The sequence below is a fragment of the Delphinapterus leucas genome, chromosome 12, assembly GCF_059928025.1.
Source record: "Delphinapterus leucas isolate spDelLeu-1000000601 "Yukka" chromosome 12, BTC_Dleu_Yukka2, whole genome shotgun sequence".
In the NCBI taxonomy this organism is placed as follows: domain Eukaryota; kingdom Metazoa; phylum Chordata; class Mammalia; order Artiodactyla; family Monodontidae; genus Delphinapterus; species Delphinapterus leucas.
The window spans coordinates 38,521,108-38,541,697 of NC_143140.1; the positions used below are offsets into that span (position 1 = coordinate 38,521,108).

Sequence of the window (20,590 nt, forward strand, 5' to 3'; positions counted from 1 at the left end):
TGATAGGATATTACAAAATAGAACTGTAGGGCATAAATATTCTGTCAGCTAAAGCAAGTATTGTTCACAGGGAGAAGTACTCTAGAGCACCTAAGAAGGGGAGAGCCCCCAAAGCAGGCAAAATTCTGTTACGTTTTGATACTGAAGCAAGTGCAAAAGGACAGCTTATCAGTGCATTTAAACCAGCGGAAATTGCCTAATATCTTGGGAGAGAAGAGACAACAAAGTTTCCAAAGCTATTCAAATGACCAGTGTTTTTTTTTTAATTGAAGTATAGTTGATTTACAATATTATATTAGTTTCAGGTGTACAACATAGTAATTCAATACTTTTATAGATTATACTCCATTTAAAGTTATTATAAAATAATGGCTATATTTCCCTGTGCTGCACAATATATCCTTGTTGCTTATTTATTTTATGCATAGTAGTTTGTACCTCTTAATCCTCCTACCCATATCTTGCCCCGTCCCCTTCCTTCTCCCCACTGGCAACCACTGGTTTGTTCTCTGTATCTGTGAATCTGTTTCTGTTTTGTTATATTCATTTGTTTGCTTTATTTTTAAGATTCCATACATAAGTGATAACATACAGTATTTGTCTTTGTCTGACTTATTTTACTAAGTGTAATACCCTCTAGGTCCACCCACATTGTTGCAAATGGCAAAATTTTCATTCTTTTTTATGGCTATTATTCCTGTGTGTGTGTGTGTGTGTGTGTGTGTGTGTGTGTGTGTGTGTGTGTGTGTGACATCTTCTTTATCCACTTATCTGTTGATGGACACTTAGGTTGCTTCCATATCTTGGCTCTTGTAAATAGTGCTGCTATGAACATTGGGGTGCGTGTATCTTTTCGAATTAGTTTTTTTGTTTTCTTCAGATGTATACCCAGCAGTGGAACTGCTCAGTCATATGGTAGTTCTATTTTTAGTTTTTTGAGGAACCTCCATACTGTTTCCTGTAGTGGCTGCACCAATTTACATTCCCACCAACAGTGTACTACGGTTCTGTTTTCTCCACATCGTCATCAGCATTTGTTATTTGTAGAATTTTTAATGATAGCCATTCTGACTGGTGTGAGGTGATATCTAATTGTGGTTTTGACATGCCTTTCTCTGATGATTAGCAATGTTGAGCATCTTTTCATGTGCCTATTGGCCATCTGTATATCTTCTTTGGAAGAATGTCTACTCAGGTCTTCTGCTCGTTTTTAACCTGGTTGTTTGTTTTTTGATGTTGAGTTGTATGAACTGTTTATATATTTTGGATATTAACCCCTTATCAATCATATCATTTGCAAATACTGTCTCCCATTTAGTAGGTTATCTTTTTGTTCTGATGATGCCTTCCTTTGTTGTGAAAAAGCTTTTAAGTTTAATTAGGTACCATTTATTTATTTTTACCAGTGCCCCATTTTTGTGTAAAAAAAAAATAAATCCTCACTATAATTTTCTGAAATACTTATATATATTTTTTTGTTTTGTTTTATTGTCTTTAATAATATTGCATTTAATAGTGTCAACAGAGAGTCTTCTATCAGTTTAATTATTTCTTCTATGTAAGTAATCTATCCTCCTCACTAGAAGTTCTTTGAGTTTTCTCTTTTTCTCTGATATTCATCATGATATGTATGTTTGTGCCTTCATTTGGCATCATTAGGGCCCATCTGAGGTTTCATGTCTTTTTTAAATTCTAAGATGAAATACTTATATATTTTTAAGAAAGTAAAAAGCATGTACTAGTTTATAATCACAAAAATATTAAAAACAACATTATACACTTCCTGTTTTAAAAATGAACAATATTATTTGTTAAAAGGATAAAAGAGGCATAAGCCCACTTTTTCTCAATTTTTTTTTTCCCAGTTAAAAATGCCAAGAAAGTTGGGCTTTCCTGGTGGCTCAGTGGTTAAGAATCCACCTGCCAATGCAGGGGACACAGGTTTGAGCCCGGGTCCGGGAAGATCCCACATGTCGCGGAGCAACTAAACCCGTGCACCACAACTACTGAGCCTGCGCTCTAGAGCCCGAGAGCCACAACTACTGAGTCCGCGTGCCACAACTACTGAAGCCTGCGCACCTAGAGGCCATGCTCCGCAACAAGAGAATCTGCTGCAATGAGAAGCCCGTGCACCACAATGAAGAGTAGCCCCCGCTCACCGCAACAAGAGAACGCCCGCACAGCAACGAAGACCCAACACAGCCAGAAATAAATAAATAAATAAATATAGAGTTCCCTTTTAAAAAAATAAAAGAAAAATGTCAGGAAAGTTGTAAATCACTTACCTCCGTTAACAATCCACCACCACAGCCAACATCAAGAATCTTCATCCCAGACAAAGGTTTTCCTGGCTGGTGATCAGCAACTGTTTTTAAAAGATTGTCTCTTTAAAAAAAATTCAAAATATATTAAAAAAATCATTAATTTTATCAATAAAGTCTTAAAAGTGCATAATTTTCAAAGAAATATTAAACTCTCTTTTTAAATAGACTATTGATTTTGGGGGTAAAAAAACTTTTATTTTCAGCATAAAATGACATTATTCTTAATTTATAAGATATTTTTGGTAGTCAGAAGCAGGAGGTTTAAAGTTCTTGAAATAATCTACTAATAATTATGACTTAACTATTACTTTAGTAATAATCTAAAGAAAAACTTTAAAAACAATCTAGTTTAGATTAACCTAATTTTATTCACTTGAGATATCATGTCACCTGAGGTATTATTAGCTATGTTGCTAGTACTTGCTAGACCCATTTCATATCAGCAACAAATAGGTTATTTTACAGGGTTTAGTAGAAGCAGACTGGAGATCTATATTTGCAGAATTTGCCTACATTACCTTCTAAATTGAGTCACTTTTCATCTTCTTAGTGGTGTTTTCACGATCATGTAAACAGGCACCCAAATCAAGTAGACTTAATTCTAAGATAATCATAGCAATATTTTCCCACATACACAAATGTAAGCACACACACACACAACCCCATATACACACACAGATATATATAGCTAACAGTATCGTAAACTAAACTTTTAAGTTGGGCTACATACAAATTCTAATTATACTTATATTAAAATAAATGTCATATATAACAAGGACATCTTAGGAAATCTTTTATTGCTATTCAAATTAACTGACTTCTAAGAAAAACCTAGATAGTGGTTAAGTAGATAATTTCAGAACGTTATAATATACAGAAAGGACCCATTTCAAATGAAATCCAATCCATTCTTCACACATTGGCCAAAATGACTTCTTTATATCATAGTTTAGATCACATTGCTCCCTTTCAATGGCTTTAATTATGATCAGAATAAAATCTAAGCTTCTAACCATAATTTGTACTGCCCTGGATGGTCTTTTCTAGCGTTATGTCTAACTAGTAGTGTCACATTAGTTGGAACAGAGTAGTTCTCAAGCTGAGCGTGCATCAGAATCACCTGGAAGGAAAACACAGACTGCTGACCCCCCAAAGCAGTAGGTCCAGTGTGATACCTGAGAATTTTGTATTTCTATCAAGATCACAGGTGATACTGATGTTGCTAGTCCAGGGCTAACCTTGAGAACCACTGATCTAGCCTAACAGAATGACATTTCTGCTTTTCTCTGCCTTAGTGTTTCAATGATCCACTAATTCAGTGGTAATAAGAATGTGCCAATATTTTCCTTTTTGCTGCACTGATAAAACCAGCAAAAACCAATCAGGAAGTTCCTTGAGGGCAGTCTGAATCTGATATTCTGTGTCTATCACACTGCCTTGCCCATGTCGGCTGCTCAAAAATGTTTAATAAATAAATAAATAAATGGACAGAAGAACGAATGAACAATTGATAAGTGGAGTCTTGATAAGTGGAGTCTGATGAACCCTTGCCTTTATCTCCCATGGCAAACTCTAAGTTCCTGAAGCACACAGACTGTGTTTTGAATGATGAATATCTCAGTAGCTTTTACAGATTCCAGCCCCCAAGTTCTGTACAAGGTAAGTTCTCAAAAAAATATTTGTTGAATTGAACTTTCTCAGTACTATTCCCTTTATCAGAACTGCCTAAAGGCCAAAGATGCTATAAAATGACCTTGATGCCACAGGACCCTAATTCCTTTTCATATGGATTTAATTCTAATTAACTCAATAATATCCAAAAATACTTCAAGTTAATTTATGAAACAGTGTAGAACTCGAGTGATGCTATTAAAAAATTAATAGTTTCGGGACTTCCCTGGTGGGACAATGGTTAAGAATCCACCTGCCAGTGCAGGGGACATGGGTTCAAGCCCTGGTCCGGGAAGATCTCACATGCCGTGGAGCAACTAAGCCTGTGCGCCACAACTACTGAGCCTGCGCTCTGGAGCCTGTGCTCCGCAACAAGAGAGGCCACCGCAATGAGAAGCCTGTGCACTGCAATGAAGAGTAGCCCCTGCTCGTCACAACTGGAGAAATCCCGTGTGCAGCAACGAAGACCCAACACAGCCAAAAATAAGTAAATAAAACAAATTTTAAAAAATATTTAGGGCTTCCCTGGTGACACAGTGGTTGAAAGTCCGCCTGCTGATGCAGGGGACACGGATTCGTGCCCCGGTCCGGGAAGATCTCACATGCCGCGGAGCGGCTGGGCCCGTGAGCCATGGCCGCTGGGCCTGCGCGTCCGGAGCCTGTGCTCCGCAACGGGAGAGGCCACAACAGTGAGAGGCCCGCGTACCACAAAGAAAAAAAAAAAAAAAAAAATTAATAGTGTCAAACAATGGATATTGAAGAGAATCTCCCTAATTTCTAAAGCAAAGTTAAAATGCAGCATTTTGAACCTAGGCATAAACCGAGAGAAAAATGAACTCGAAAGAAAATGAATTATTGAAGAAAAGAGTTGTATTTTAAAAGATCTAGAATTTCTGTAATGTTACCTAATGAACGGCACCCTCAGGTCATTCATAGAGTGAAGAGGTGCATATACTCCTTGCTCGTCCCACCACCTGTGCGCCAAGGCCAGGAAGGTCTTCACCTCACTGCTGTCTACAGTGGTCCGGGAAGTACTGTACAGTCTTGTCCAAGGGAGTCTAAGAGGTCAGAAGGAAGAGCCAGGCAAAAACTGCCATTTAAAAAAATGTAACATGGGATATATTAAGTAGAAAGATATTCTAATTTGCAATTTACTAGATTCTAAATATATGTATCGCTCATTTTTGATGCTTCAAAACAAGTTTTCTTATAATCACATTGCTTATAAATAGATATATATATGTATATATGTGTGTGTGTACATATATATATATATAGTCACAGATGAAACAAATTAATTTGCTTTCGAAGTAAGTTACAACAAAAATGAAACTTTAAAAAATTGGCCTTTTGGGTCACGTAGTAGTAGTAGTAGTAGTAACTATTTACTGAATACTTACTAAATACCAGGTACTGCTTGTTTAAGAAATCCCTATATGTCATATGCCATCTTATTTAATCCTCAGCAACTCCATAAGGTAGGTACTATTATTATCTCTAGTGCACAGACAAGAAAAGGAAGGCTCAGAGAGATTAAGTGGTGGAGCCAGGATTTGAACTCAGATGCCTCAGCCTTCTCTCCATTTCTACTGCTTGATCATACTAATCCAAGCTCCCGTCATCTCTTGCCTGAACTATTGTCCTAGCCTTCTATTTAGTTGGCCTTCTTAGGACTTCATCCCCCTCTAATCTGTTCCCCACAATGCACCCAGAGTGACTGTTCTGAAATATAAATATGATCATGCTATTTTCCCACTTAAAATGCTTCCATGGCTTTCCAGTGACATTGGGAAAAAGACCAAAATCCTTAGCATAGCATACAATACTCTGAATTATTTGGTCCCCAGTTTCTTCCCTCTCCAAAGTCACTTCCCACTACTCTCTTCATCCTCCCCACTCCAGCCACATGGGTCTTCTTTAAGTTCTTTGAACTGGCAATGCTTGTTCATTCCCCAGATACTTTGGACATGTCATTCCCTCTGTCTGGAACATTGTTCTCACATTCCCCCTTCCCTCCTTTACACACCTAATTAATTTCTTCTCATCCTTTAGACCTTAGCTTAAATGGAATGTCATCTAATACTGTCCTATTTTAACTCCTATACAACTCTGTACTTCTTTGTGAGCCTATGTGATTAGTTGATCATGTCTCTCCATTGGAACATAAGCTGTCTTGCTTATCATTTTATCCCTAGTGACAAGCACAGTTCCTAAAACACAGTTGGTGCTCGGGAAACATTTGTCAAATAAATAGGCTGAAGGAGAAGGCCCAGAAAAGTATATAATTCATGTAAATATATTTTTTAATCAAATGGAATCGAACAGGGACTAAATGGGGATCAGACAGATACTACACCAGGTCCCATGTCAAAGTACATGATAGGAAAATTCTTCAGAGGTTTTTGGGTAAAAGAGAATAGGTTGTTACATTAGCATAGGTAATGCCATTTAAATTTTACTACGTTTTTCTAAGCTACGTAGAGTACATTCTATATTGATTACTTAATATCATTTTAAGAGTTAAATATCACTCTTCTTTAATATTATTTTATGAATATTACCCTCTTTTTCATGCTTCATGCAAAGCCTCAGTAATCAAGGACTAACTTACAGGGACTTCCCTGGTGGTCCAGTGGTAAAGAATCTTCCTTCCAACGCAGGGGACGCGGGTTCAATCCCTGGTCGGGGAACTAAGATCCCACATGCCATGGGGCAACTAAGCCCCCTTGCCACAACTACTGAGCCCACGCACCTCAACTAGAGAGCCCACGTGCTCTGGAGCCCGCACGCCACAACTAGAGAGAAAAAAAAAAAAACCTGCACACCACAACTAGAGAGAAGCCTGTGTGCCGCAACGAAAGATCCCACATGCCACAACCAAGACCCAACGAAGCCAAAAATAAATTAAATAAATAAAATAAATTTTTTTGAAAAAGGACTAACTTGGGCTTCCCTGGTGGCACAGTGGTTGAGAGTCCGCCTGCCGATGCGGGGGACACGGGTTCATGCCCCGGTCCGGGAGGATCCCACATGCTGCGGAGCGGCTGGGCCCGTGAGCCATGGCTGCTGGGCCTGTGCGGCCGGAGCCTATGCTCTGCAACGGGAGAGGCCACAACAATGAGAGGCCTGCGTACCGCAAAAAAAAAAAAAAAAAAAAGGACTAACTTACAATAGTTAACAGTAGGTGGTTGCTCAGTTGACTAAGAATGATTTTACAGACATCCAATCTTAAAAGAGCCAGTTCATTTATGAGCATGCACTTGGAGAACAGAGCTCATACCTTAACACAATGCAATATTTTTCACAAAGTTAGAAACTGGTTTCTAATATATGAATACATAAAGATATTACTTTGATTCAATATTACTATCTAGAATGTATACTTAACCACCTTATATTTATGTTACACCCAAATCATTTATGATTTAAGCACTGCGTTATTTGTGTCCTGTCATAAGGATATTATGAGGAAGTAAAAAGTAGTTCTCTGAGTAATATAGTCTTGCATTAAAAATAAAAGCTACCGGGGGCTTCCCTGGTGGTGCAGTGGTTGGGAGTCCGCCTGCCGATGCAGGGGACGCAGGTTCGTGCCCTGGTCCGGGAGGATCCCGCATGCCGTGGAGCGGCTGGGCCTGCGCGTCCAGAGCCTGTGCTCCGCGGCGGGAGAGGCCACAACAGTGGGAGGCCCACATGCCGCAAAAAACCAAAAACAAACTAAAAATAAAAAAGTAAAAGCTATCGGGCTTCCCTGGTGGCGCAATGGTTGGGAGTCCACCTGCCGATGCAGGGGACGCGGGTTCGTGCCCCCGGCCGGGAGGATCCCACATGCCACGGAGCGGCTGGGCCCGTGGGCCATGGCCGCTCGGCCTGCGCGTCCAGAGCCTGTGCTCCACAGCGGGAGAGGCCGCAGCAGTGAGAGGCCCGCGTACTGAAAAAAAATATATATATATATAAAAAATAAAATAAAAGCTATGACTAAATATGGATGAAAGGCACGTACTGGATGTATACTATATTACAAATTTTCTGTGGGTTTGAAATTTCCCAAATTTAAAAGCTGTTGGAAAAATAAGAATATTTAAATAAATAAAAGCTACCTTAATCAAACCACATGAGCTCTACTGACAAAGTTTATTAAACACAATCAATACTAAACTATTATTGCACATAATTATGTGAATATTTGCCACAATAATGAACAAACTTACCTGTAACTTTTCATCCTATTCAGGCACGCAAAAGTCATGCTATAGGATTTGAAACACATGATTCTGTATTCACTGAAAACCGATGGTTTAATTTGTAGAGTCCAACTGAGCTGATTTTTTGAATAAGCTGAGAAAAGAAAATTAAATGTCTAGAGAAAGCATTGCACAGTATGAATCCCTGATATGCATGTAATTGAAGAAACTATTTTATACAGCAATCTTATATTACAGTTGATAAACAAAAGGGTTTTTTCCCCTTAATTTTAGATTTTACTTTAAATTATAAAATAAAAATCTTGCATTCTGCCATCTAACTCCAATCAGACATTTCTGAAATAATAATCATCAAAAATAAGTAATGCCTATGGTAAAGTTTTTCATGCCATTTGTTTTTACATACACATTATGCTGCACAAAATTATTAAAAATGATATTCAAATTAAAACTACAGTACCTTTTAAACTAGAGTAATTTTTTTTTTTTGCCACACCACACACCTTGTGGGATCTTAATTCCTCAACCGGGGATCAAACCCGAGCCCTTAGCAGTGACAGCGCAGAGTCCTAACCACTGGACCACCAGGGAATTCCCACAAACTAGGGTAATATTAATTTTGAGATTATTTATCAAAACCAGTTCAAATTATGTCACGTTCATGTTAGCTACATGAAATGGATTTATATGTATGCTCAACACATTTTACAGAGGAAAAAAAATGTGCACTTATAGACATATATATCTCCTAAAATAAATAGTCATTCAGTTTATATGTTCCAACTTACACAGGGACCTGCTTTATGAACTAGTTACTCTGCTGCAGAACATTCAGTTGTTCAATAAACATTTAAACAAAGTAGACCTTAGAGCAAAGAAAACTACCAGGGACATTACATTATGATAAAACAGCAAGGATTTACTATATAGTACAGGAAACTATATTCAATATCTTGTAATAACCTATAAAGGATATATAGGTTATATATACCTGTAATAACCTACATATACAGATGTAAATCTATAGATTTACATCTATATATAAATCTACATTTACATATGTAAATCAACTATACTTCAATTAAAAAAAAGAGAGAGAGAGAGAATCCACCAAGAAGACAAATTACTCTGGCAAAAACCAGACAAAGATGGTACAGCAAAGAAAGCCACAGACCAATTTCTCTCATGAACAGACACAAAAATTCTCAGTAATTAGTAAACAGAATCCAGCAACATATAAAAGGAAAAATACAGCATAACCAAGTAGGATTTATTCTAGCTATGCAACACTAGTTCAAGAGTAGAAAATCAATCAATGTAATCTACCATATTAATAGTTGAGAGAAGAACACACATAAGCTTACTAATTAATGTGGACAAAACATTTGACAAACTCCACACCCACTTACGACTAAAACCTCTCAGCAAACTAAGAATAAAAGAGAAATTCTTCGATCTGATAGAACACCCATAAAAATTCTATAGCTCACAAAGTACTTAATGGTGATAGACTAAGTGCTTTACACCTAAAATCAAGAACAAGGCAAGAATGCCCATTCTCATGACTCCTATTCAAGGTACTACTAAAAATCTTAGCCAGTACAATAAGGCAAGAAAAGGAAATAAAAGGCATACAGAATGGAAAGGAAGAAATTAAACGGTCCCTATTTGCAGATATGATTGTCTATGTATAAAATCCCAAGAAATCTTTAATAAATAAAAAAAAGCTCCTGGAATAAGTCGGTTCAGCAAGGTAACAGACTACAAATTCAACACACAAAAAAGTCAATTGTTTCTATATACTAACAATGAACAACTGGAAAGCAAAATTCAAAATGCTCTATTATTTAAAATCAGTCCAAGAAAGAATACTTCCATTGTTGTATAAATCCCTCAAAACATGTTCAGATTCTGTATGCTGAAAATTTATATAAAACACTGATGAAAGAAATCAAAGACAACCTAGTAAATGATGAAACATACTATGTTCATGGATTGGAAGAGTCAACATAAATCCTCCCCAAATTGATCTATATGTTTGACACAATTTCTATCAAAAGAGACAGAATAAACAATGTTAAAAAGGAGAATAAAACTGCAGAAATCAAATATCCAATTTTAAGGCTTATCATAGAGCTACAGTAATCAAGACAGTGTGGTACTGGAGGAGAGACAGACTGAAATATCAATGCAACAAGAGTGTCCAGAGAGAGGAAAAAAAAAAAAAATTCACCCAACTGCTTTTTTGACAAATGGTGCAAAAGCAGTTCAAAGGAGGAAGAATGGTCTTTTCAGTAAATGGTGTTGAAACAATTAGACGTCATAGACAAAAAAGAAAATTTTGAACGAAATCTCACATCTTACACAAAACTGAACTCAAAATGATCTAAATGAAAACTATAAAACTTTTAGAAGAAAATATAGGAGAAGATCTTCCTGATTTAGGGTTACACACAGAGTTCTCACATCTGACACCAAAATCACAATCCATAAAAGAAAATATTGATTAAATTGGATTTAATCAAAGTTTAAAACTTTTGCTCGGCAAAACACCTTGTTAAGAAAAAGAAAAGTCAAGTCACAGAATGGGAGGAAATATTTGTAAAACATATATCCCATAAAGAACTTGTATCTGGAATATATAAAGATACTCTTTAAACTCAACAGTAAAACGAAACAGAAAAACAAAAAACCTCCCACAGAAAAACAAAATAAGCAATCCAATTTTAAAATGGCTGTGGGTATTATAAAAAGACACAGACATTTCATCAAAGAAGATATACAGATGCAAATAAGCACATGAAGAGATGTTAAATAGCAGTAGCCATTAGAGGAATGCAAATGAAAGCCACTACATACCTATCAAATTGGCTAAAATTTAACCATCCCTGATATTACCAGATGTGGACCAAGACATGAAAAAACTAGATCTCTTATATATTGCTAGTGGGAATGTAAAATGGTACAGACACCATGAAAAGCAGTTTAGCAGTTTCTAATAAAGTTAAACATATATTTATCACGCAGCTTTGCAAGTGCATTCCTGGGCATTTATCCCAGAGAAGTGAAAACTTACGTCCACACAAAAACCTGTACATCAACGTTCACAGCAACTTTATCCATAACAGCCCCAAACTGGAATCAATCAAAATATCCTACAATAGATGAATGGTTAAACAAACTGTGGCATATTCATATCATGAAATACTACTCCGAAATCAAGAGGAATGAACTACTGATACATGCAAAAACTTGGATGGATTTCAAGGGTATTTATGTTGAGTGCAGAAACATTTTTTCAAAAGGTATATACTGTAAGATTCCACTTACATAACACTTGTGAAATGGCAAAATTATAATGGAAATAATAATGTAATGTAATGGAAAATAGATCAAGGTTTAAGGTTGGTGGTAAGGTTTGACTATAAAGGAGTATTATCAGGAGTTACGCTGTGATTGTGGAACAGTTCCATATCCTGATTGTGGTGGTTATTACACAAATCTCTACGTGTGGTAACACACACACACACAATGAGTGCATGTAAAGGTGGTGAAATCCAAAGGACTGTAGTTTAGTTGATGGTATCATACTAACGTCAATTTCCTGACTCTGACAATGTATTATGGTTATGTAAGATGTTATCACTGAGGAATTGGGTGAAGGGCATATGGAAATTCTCTGTATTATTTTTGCACCTTCTTATGAGTCTATTTCAAAACAAAAAATTTTTAATTAAAAAGTATAAAAGTGGACACTACAAAGTGCTTCTCTTCCCCCTGACTCTAGGTATCCAACTTCCCTCTCTGCAAGCAACCAATGTTACTAGATTTGCATGTAAGCCTCCAGGTATTTTATACATATTTCATTTTTGTGTATCAATTTCTCTCTTATTTTATACAAAATGTAGCACAGTATACTCATTGTTCTGCACCTTGCTCTTTCCACCTATCAATGTATCTTGGAGATTTTTTTCAAAATAGAGCATAAAGAACTTCCTTTTTTTTAGGTTTGCAAGGTAATCCATTGTATGGCTATAACTCATCATTTATTTAAGCAGTGCCCTATTTTTTTTTGAATTTTATTTTATTTTTTATACAGCAGGTTCTTATTAGTCATCCTTTTATATACATCAGTGTATACATGCCAATCCCAATCTCCCAATTCATCACACCACCACCCCCACCCCCCGCCACTTTTCCCCCTTGGTAAATGCCATTTGTTCTCTACATGTGTCTCTATTTCTGCCTTAAGCAGTGCCCTATTAATGTACATTTATTTAAATTATTTCTAATTTTTTGCTATTCTGAAAACATAAGATTGAATTACATAGGTAATTTCTTTTTGAGAGTACCTGTATGTAAAACCGCAAGAATTGTGTCAATTGGCATGTGCATTTATAAATTTGTAATTACTTTCTTAGATGTTGAACCAATTTGCAATCTCACTAGAAACTATGAGTTTCTAGTGTTGGTTTCCCCACACTGATAATACTTTGATAGTCACCTATGCAGTGTATTATCAAACTTTTTTTATCTTTGCTAATCCAATAGGTGAAAATGGTATCTCACTATAGTTTTAATTTATCATGAGTGAGGTTAAGTGTCTTTTTTTAAGTTTAATGGTGCTATGGTCTGAATATTTGTGTATCCCCCAAATTCACATGTTGAAATCCTGACCCTCAAGGGGATGGTATTAGGAGGTGGGGGTCTTTGAGAGGGATTAGGCCTTGAGGGTGGAACCCTCATGATTGGGTTTAGTGCCCTTATAAAAAGAAACCCCAGAGAGCAAAAAGGCTCCACCTATGAATCAGGGAGTGAGCACTCACCAGACACCGAATCTTGGACTCTGCAATCTCCAGGACTGTGAGAAATAAATTTTTCTTGTTTATAAGCCACCTAGCCTGTGGTATTTTGCTGTAGCAGTAGGAATGGACTAAGACAAATGGTCATTTATTTTTCATGTCTTGTCTTTTCATAGTCTCTGAACATTTTTCTCCTGAGCTTTTTATGTTTTTAAAATTTTGTTTTGTTTAATAGGACCTCACAGCCTGGCCAAAATTCATTTTAACATCCTCAGAAAAAAAGTTTGTGCTTCTAGGCTTTAGCTCAAGTTATTCTCTCTTCCACCATTTCTATCTGTGTTATTTTTTAAGACCCAGGTCAAATATCACCTCCCTTATGACTTTAGGTAGGTAAATGAGATATCAGAGAATTATGTAGACTGTGATACACAGATAAGGATTTACAGTTGACCCTTGAACAACGTGGCGGTTAGCAGCGTCAAGGCACGCATGCAGTCAAAAATCCAGGTATAACTTTGCAGTCGGCCCTCCACATCTGCTGCTCCACATCCTTGGATTCAACCAACCTCAGGCAATGTAGTACTGTAGTACATATTTATTGGGAGAAAACTCCCCACATTTAAGAGGACTGGTGCAGTTCAAACTTGTGTTGTTCAAGGGGTCAACTGTGTAAGGTATTATCATGAAATTGAGCCACAAAGATTTCAACACAGTCCTTGCTCTCTGGTCAGTGATGACCCCAATCTCCCTCTCACCTCCCCTATTTCTGGAAAATTAGTCCCTCAGTCATCAGTATGGCCAGAATTCTTAAGGGCCTTAAAATCTACCTCACCATAACTGAGAGAAACTAATCAAGTTTGTATTAATAGAATGCTACCAATTCCTTCTTTACCTCGAATCTGTGATCATTCTGGTATTTGAAATTTTAAAGGAATGGGGAAATTTTTCATTTAATTTATTCAAAAAGTCATTTATCAGCACCTATCAGGTACCATGCTGACAGTGAACAAGCCCTCTACCGTGCCAACGGCGTGGTTCCAGCATTCATCATTTATTGTCTGGATTACTCTAAGGCCTCCCTGAGCCTAGTCTTGTCTGCCTCCATCCCACTGTCTACACAGCTGCCAAGTGTTATTTCTAAAAAACGAGTCTGAGTATGTTGTTCGTTCTGTAATTTCCCACTGTCTTGAAGATAAAGTCAATCCCAGGAGGTGTACGTGGTCTTTCGTGTACTTGTCATGGCCTAAAAAGTCTGTCTTATCCCTGGCCATTCTCTGCCCTCTTTTCCAGCCCTCCATCCACACTGTACTTTTCAAGGAACACCTCGCAGTTTCCTAGAAGCCTCCTCATTGATACTCAAGCTGGTCCTTTGGCCACTCCAACTTCTTCTAAAACTGGACAACTTCAAGACAGCTCCCTAAATATCTTGTTTAAGAAGTTTCCCTCATCCCAAATATTTATTCCTTCTATGTTCACTTCCAAAATTTGGAAATATTTATACTGTATTTTTTCTAAATTTCTGATTATAAAAGACATATTTACTGAAAAAAATTATGAAGAGTATATAACGAATGATAAAATGATAGTTCACCAACTCCACCTCAGATAATCACTGTTAAAATTTTGATGTATCTCTATTCTCACTATATATCTCCAAGTTCATAATACAAACTGATTTGTAAGGGTTTTTTTTTACCTTTTTAAAAATTGAAGTATAGTTAATTTACAATGTTGCATTAGTTTCAGGTGTACCGAAAAGTGATTCAGACAGATTCTTTTCCATTACAGGTTATTACAAGATATTGAATAGAGTTCCCTGTGCTATACAGTAGGTTCTTGTTATTTTATAGTTATTAGTGTGTATATGTTAATACCAAACTCATAATTTAATTTATTCCCCCCCCACCACTATCCCCTTTGGTAACCGTAAGTTTGTTTTCTATGTCTGAGTCTATTTCTGTTTTCGTAAATAAGTTCGGTTATAACATTTTTTTAGATTTCACATATAAATGATATTTCTTTCTGTCTGACTTACTTAGTATGATAATCTCTAGGTCCATCCATGTTGCTGCAAATGGCATTATTTCACTTTTTTATGCTGAGTAATATTCCATTGTGTATATATACCACATCTTCTATATCCATTCATCTGTCAAAGGACTCTTAGTTTCCTTCCGTGTCTTGGCTATTGTAAATAGTGCTGCTATGAACACTGAGGTGAATGTATCTTTTCAAATTAGAGCTTTCTCCAGGTATATACCCAGGAATGGGAATGCAAGATCATATGGTAACTCTATTTTTAGTTTTTTAAGGAACCTCCATACCGTTCTTCATAGTGGCTGCACCAATTTACATTCCCACCAAGAGTGTAGGAGCCTTCCTTTTCTCCACACCCTCTCCAGCATTATTTGTAGACTTTTTAATGGTGGCTATTCTGACTGGTATGAGGTAATACCGCATTGTAGATTTGCATTTCTCTAATAATTAGCAATATTGAGCATCTTTTCATGTGCCCGTTGGCCATCTGTGCGCCTTCCTCAGAGAAATGTCTATTTAGGTCTTCTGTAACTTACCTTCTTAACACTACATCTAATCATTTTCCATGTGGCTACACATTGATTTAAATCATGTTTATTGGCTGCACTATTTTTCACTCTATTGAGAATAACAGCTTATCAATTCTTTTTTTGTTTTTGTTTTTTTGGCCAGGCCACACAGCTTGTGTAAGCTCAGTTCCTCTACCAGGGACTGAACCCCAGCTACCGCAGTGAAATCCCGGGAGCGTAACCACTAGGCTACCAGGGAACTCCCACAACTTGTCAATTCTATTGGAGGCCTTTAAGTTTCCCAGTTCTTGCTCTTTATAAGCTGATCTTAGTTCCATCCTGACATTTTTTTAAAGAGGCCCTTAGGTATCACTTCTTTAAAAATTCCCAGTGCCTGGCAAACAGCATTTGTTAAATGAGTTTCATGTAAAAAATGAACTTAACGTTCTGGTTAATATTGGGAGTTAAATAATCAAACTGTCTTCTACAAGGATCAGGTTCGGTGTGCTACTTTCTTGATCTTATTTGCCAATACAGTGTGTTGAATTAACCTATTCATCAAAAAATAATATTGCTGCCTTAAATTCTGAAACATGGCAAGATACGTGCAAACAAAACACAAACAAAAGGCGACCAATAACTATGACACAGCTGGTGTCCTTCCCCGCCGGGGCAAAGGAAAAAGGCACATGACCTTGAGACTCCAGCCGGCAGAGTGGCCGCCGGCTCCTGCAGGAGCTCAACGAAACTAAGACAAAGGTCACTGGATACATGGCGACGGCCCACAGGCTGCGCTCTCCTCGGCCAGGACCTCTAGTCCTCAGCTGTTTTTCCCAGCCTCTGGGTAAGGGACGGTAAGAGCCCAGGCCGAGCGTTCTACGGACAGCGAGGGCCAGGACCCAACGTACATGTCTTTGGCTGACCCCGCGCGGAGCCCCGAGTCAGCTCACCGACCGCGCCTGCGCCTGCGCAGAACAGCCGGCTCGCGCCGTGGGCTGCGTGCGAGCGACCCCCACGCACTCACCCGCCGACGTCGTTAAGCGAGGACAGTCAGCCTGTGTGCCCCGGAACGCCGACCTATGCGCTCCTAAAAACCGACTCCCGGAGGTGCTCAGCTTGCGGCCTCCCAACATCGTGACAAAGGCTCCACCTCTTCCGGTCCCTCCCGCAAATGATCCCCTACAGAAAGGTTCCGAGAGCCAAACGAATCATGGCCGCAGTGATGGGTGTTACAGATGTGTGACTGTAGTTACTCTTAACGCTCAACATGTCAAATTGTGCATGCAGTTAAACTATAGAATGTTTCTGTTGTCATACACTAACTTCAAGATCCTCCATTACGCCCATTCCTGTATGACCACCTCAAAGTAGCCATCAGTAATGATACCATTTCAAGCTATGTGATCTAGCTTTTATTCCTGTATAGCTCTAATTATTTCATATTTAACAGACGTCTCCCAAGGACACTCCTGTAAGACACTGACCGAAACTTATAATTACAAAAGATCCGAAGCACTTCTTCCCTAAGAGAATTGTTTCCCATTTCAAGGCACTCAAATGTCAGAGGGCCAGAAGTCTATATTGAAAGTTGGTTTTCTGTGAGTGACCTGATAATGTTCCCGACAGGGCACACATTACATAGCAGGAAACTGTTAATCACTCAGGCTAGGCAAACTTCACTTAAGGGTTAGAACAGGCAACCTAACATTTTACTTCTAAATGTGTAACAGCCTTTCCTTGGGTACAAACAATGATAAATGTCCAACATCAAAGACAAAATCATTATACATTTTTAACAGGCAGGATCAGACTGGTAAAGGGTTCTTTGAATTAGTCAAATTTACTGCTCAGTAATGGTCTTTCCCTTATGGCTTCTTAGTAAAATATTGACCTCCTCCTAAGAGTGGTTGCAGATTTTTCAAGTTGTCTTCAGAGCTCCTCAAGATGCATGACCATCTCTCCAACTGAAGGCAGAAAGCTCTGCACAAAAGAACATTTAGCATGTGTTATATCTGCTGGAGTGACAGATCCCAGGAAAAAGCAAAGTGCAAGTATGATTAAAGTTCTAAGAGCTTGATTTACATGTACTTTCTCTGAATGATTCCCCTCACTGGGCTTCAGAGCCTCTCCACTACATTTTCAGTTCAACAACAAAGGCAATCAGTGATTTGCCTTAATACCAATAGGAAACAAAAGCCTCTTAAATACCCACTAGTTTGGCTCAGAAAAGCAAAACTAGCTTGCAGTACTTTTCTCTACAAATATCAATAAAAGGCTCTTTCAATGACACTTAAACCCAAGTTGTACTGGAGGAACAGCAGCTATAATGCGATGTATGGCTGTTGTGAGATATTTCTCAGATCATCCCCATGGTCTGACCTATAAACGTGTTACAGGGTCTACGGTTTATTTTGATATAAAACTAAAAATCTATTTAATACTTTGAAATTCAATTTTATATAAACTTTTTTCATTAAAGTTAAGGGTTAAGTGCTCCCTTATAGCTAACACAGTTTTACCTCTTTGAAATGATAACACTACTACATCCACTTAGGTTTAACTGGTAAATTTTTGTATTTACAAAATTCCATATATTCAATAAATTGGAAACTTAAGATAATTTTATCTTAACATTACCACAATCAGAATGTGGCAGATTTATGTTTTTATAGGAAAACTCTATGGATGACACCTAGTAAACCTTCATGGTATCAATGTAACTCATCACACATGAGTTATTTTAAGGGCTATTAAGTTATTTTAAGCCCATTTTCTCATATAAGGTTTAGACATTACAACCAAATTCTACTTAAAACTGAAGAACTTAAGACCTTAGAGATAATCTAATTCCACCGTTATACAGCTGAAGAAACTGAGTTCCACTGTGATTAAGTGATTTGCCCAAAATATATCAAACAGCAGAGGCAGGACAATCCAATGAATCTAATACTATTTCCACTAAACCATACTTTGCACATTTTAGAAACTTCAATAAATTAAAAATACTATTTATACTTCATGTCTTCCTTTGAAGAAACAAAATAACTCAGACATTAAAAAAAAGATGATGTTTGGAAAGTTCACCTATTGTGTTATACCATTAGAAACAGATGCTTTTTTAAAAAGACATTTTACAAGGGCAGGAAACATATACACTGAAATTCCACACCAATCTTTATTTATATTTTGGGGCCTGAAACAAATCTTATAATTACCTCTTTCCAAATTACATTTTATTCTTTTAATGGTGTGGTTTACCCCCATTCCACAAAAACAAGTATGATTAATACACCAGAAATATTTGAAAAGAAAACCTCTTAAGACAGTTTTTATTAACCAATCCAGACCAATGATTGTCTCAAAAAATTAATCTATTAATTTTCTGGTGGTATCATTTTAGAAAAGACTTAACCAAATTACACATCTAATTAACTTACGTATAAGTTTTAGCATTCACATCCCAAATCATGGAAGCCCTATTTATAAAATCTTACCATTCAAGGTAAACATACTCCATTAATGTCAGTGAAATGATGAATTCTCTAAACTGAAAACCCAAATATCTAATTATAATACTGATGTATTTACTAATAATCACATACATCATGACTATGTTTTAAAAAATACAGGTAAGAAGCTTGCATATTATGGCAGAGTAAATCAAACTGTCAAATGCTACTTTTGGTTCTAGTTCATATCTTGCTTAAAAATGTGCATATCATAGCCAGTAGACTTTTTCTGTAGAATTTTATTCTGAAAATATTATTTCACTTGAGATTGATCTAAAAAACATTTTTAGATATGAAAATGTTATACAACTTATCTATTACAAATTAATCAGATAATTCCGCAATTAGGTACACTGTGTTAGCTCACCTACATAAAAAATATTGCACATTTTCCTTTACTCATCTCAGATGTGACTGATTCTAAACTATATAGAATTCCAAACTATTTAAAAGTTATTGTGTGAAATGTCAAGTTAATAAATATCAGAACTAAATGCACTGTAAAACAATCATTTTGGTAAACATGCATTTATTCACAGTTGACTTCCTCTAGATAAATGCGTAACTGCTCAAAATTATTTAAGAACCTATGTAGAGGTACAAGAGCACACTATTATAAGTCTATTTCTACCTTCATTTTGAGGAAACACTGATCTTGGCAAAAACCTGGCTTACTTTAATATGAACTACTGCTGGTAACAAGGCATACTCTAAAACTCTTGTGACCTGAACCTGCTTTTTCCTTTTTAACTTAAAATTTAAAAGCATTTGTTTTCAAAGATTTATCTTTTGTGGCGTAAGTGATTAATCATATAAAGTGGACCCTAAAAGCATTTCAGTTGAGCATTTCAGTGCCTGCAGAGCCTCGTTTTACTCATAAGTTATGACTGCCTTAAACTGCTAGACCACTCACTGATCATAATTTTAAGAAACTGACAAAACCAAATTTTAATGTTATGAAACTGACACAAACCTGAATAATACAGTATTCCTCCACTGAGCTGAGGTCATATGATACTTTAAAAATATAAATAAATATATCAAATTGTGAGTTTTAGTTCTATAGTAACCCCAAAGTGTTTAAAATATGCTTTAAAACAGAAGTGGGAAACTGCAGAATATAGTTCCAGACTTGCACTGCTGCTACTGTCAAACACAGTAATTCCTTATAAATAATTCTAATGGTGCACTGCTCTGATTGATTCCAGCAATTTCATTTTACAGGAGTGAACCATACTTTATACACATAGAGAACATATTCCTTGAAAATCCCCAAAACAGGAAGAAAAGTTTAGAAAGCTGTCAAATGCTTCCAAATGAACGTAAAGATCTATTTCTGGCCCTCTTCTACACCCTTATAGTTAAAATTTGACAAAAATCCATGGGTACAATTTACAGATTTTGACAAACTATTAATTTAAAACCATTTTCTTTGGGGGAGATGAGAGGAAGTACCTTTAAAACCTGTTATACAAAACTCCAGCTGCCTTTTTATAAAAGTACGTTCCTTAGATTAAAATCATAAAATTAATGTGC

General features: G+C 36.8%; 1 protein-coding gene across 2 annotated transcripts in view; it reads right to left on the reverse strand.

The window, feature by feature from the left end:
• COQ3 (coenzyme Q3, methyltransferase) overlaps positions 1–20,483 on the reverse strand; it is a 31,020-nt gene extending 10,537 nt beyond the window's left edge. Inside the window, exons 1-5 of one of the 2 annotated variants that reach the window (XM_089921887.1) lie at positions 16,570–20,483; positions 8,204–8,330; positions 6,939–7,121; positions 4,901–5,053; positions 2,286–2,385 (exon numbers count right to left, since the gene is read on the reverse strand). In XM_089921887.1, the coding sequence (XP_089778013.1) occupies positions 2,286–2,385; positions 4,901–5,053; positions 6,939–7,121; positions 8,204–8,330; positions 16,570–16,678 (672 nt within the window). In that variant the 5' untranslated portion in view covers positions 16,679–20,483. The remainder of the gene's footprint in view (positions 1–2,285; positions 2,386–4,900; positions 5,054–6,938; positions 7,122–8,203; positions 8,331–16,569) is intronic. The other variant, XM_022553164.2, reaches the window with a different exon arrangement.
• Between the last annotated feature and the right edge of the window lie 107 nt (positions 20,484–20,590).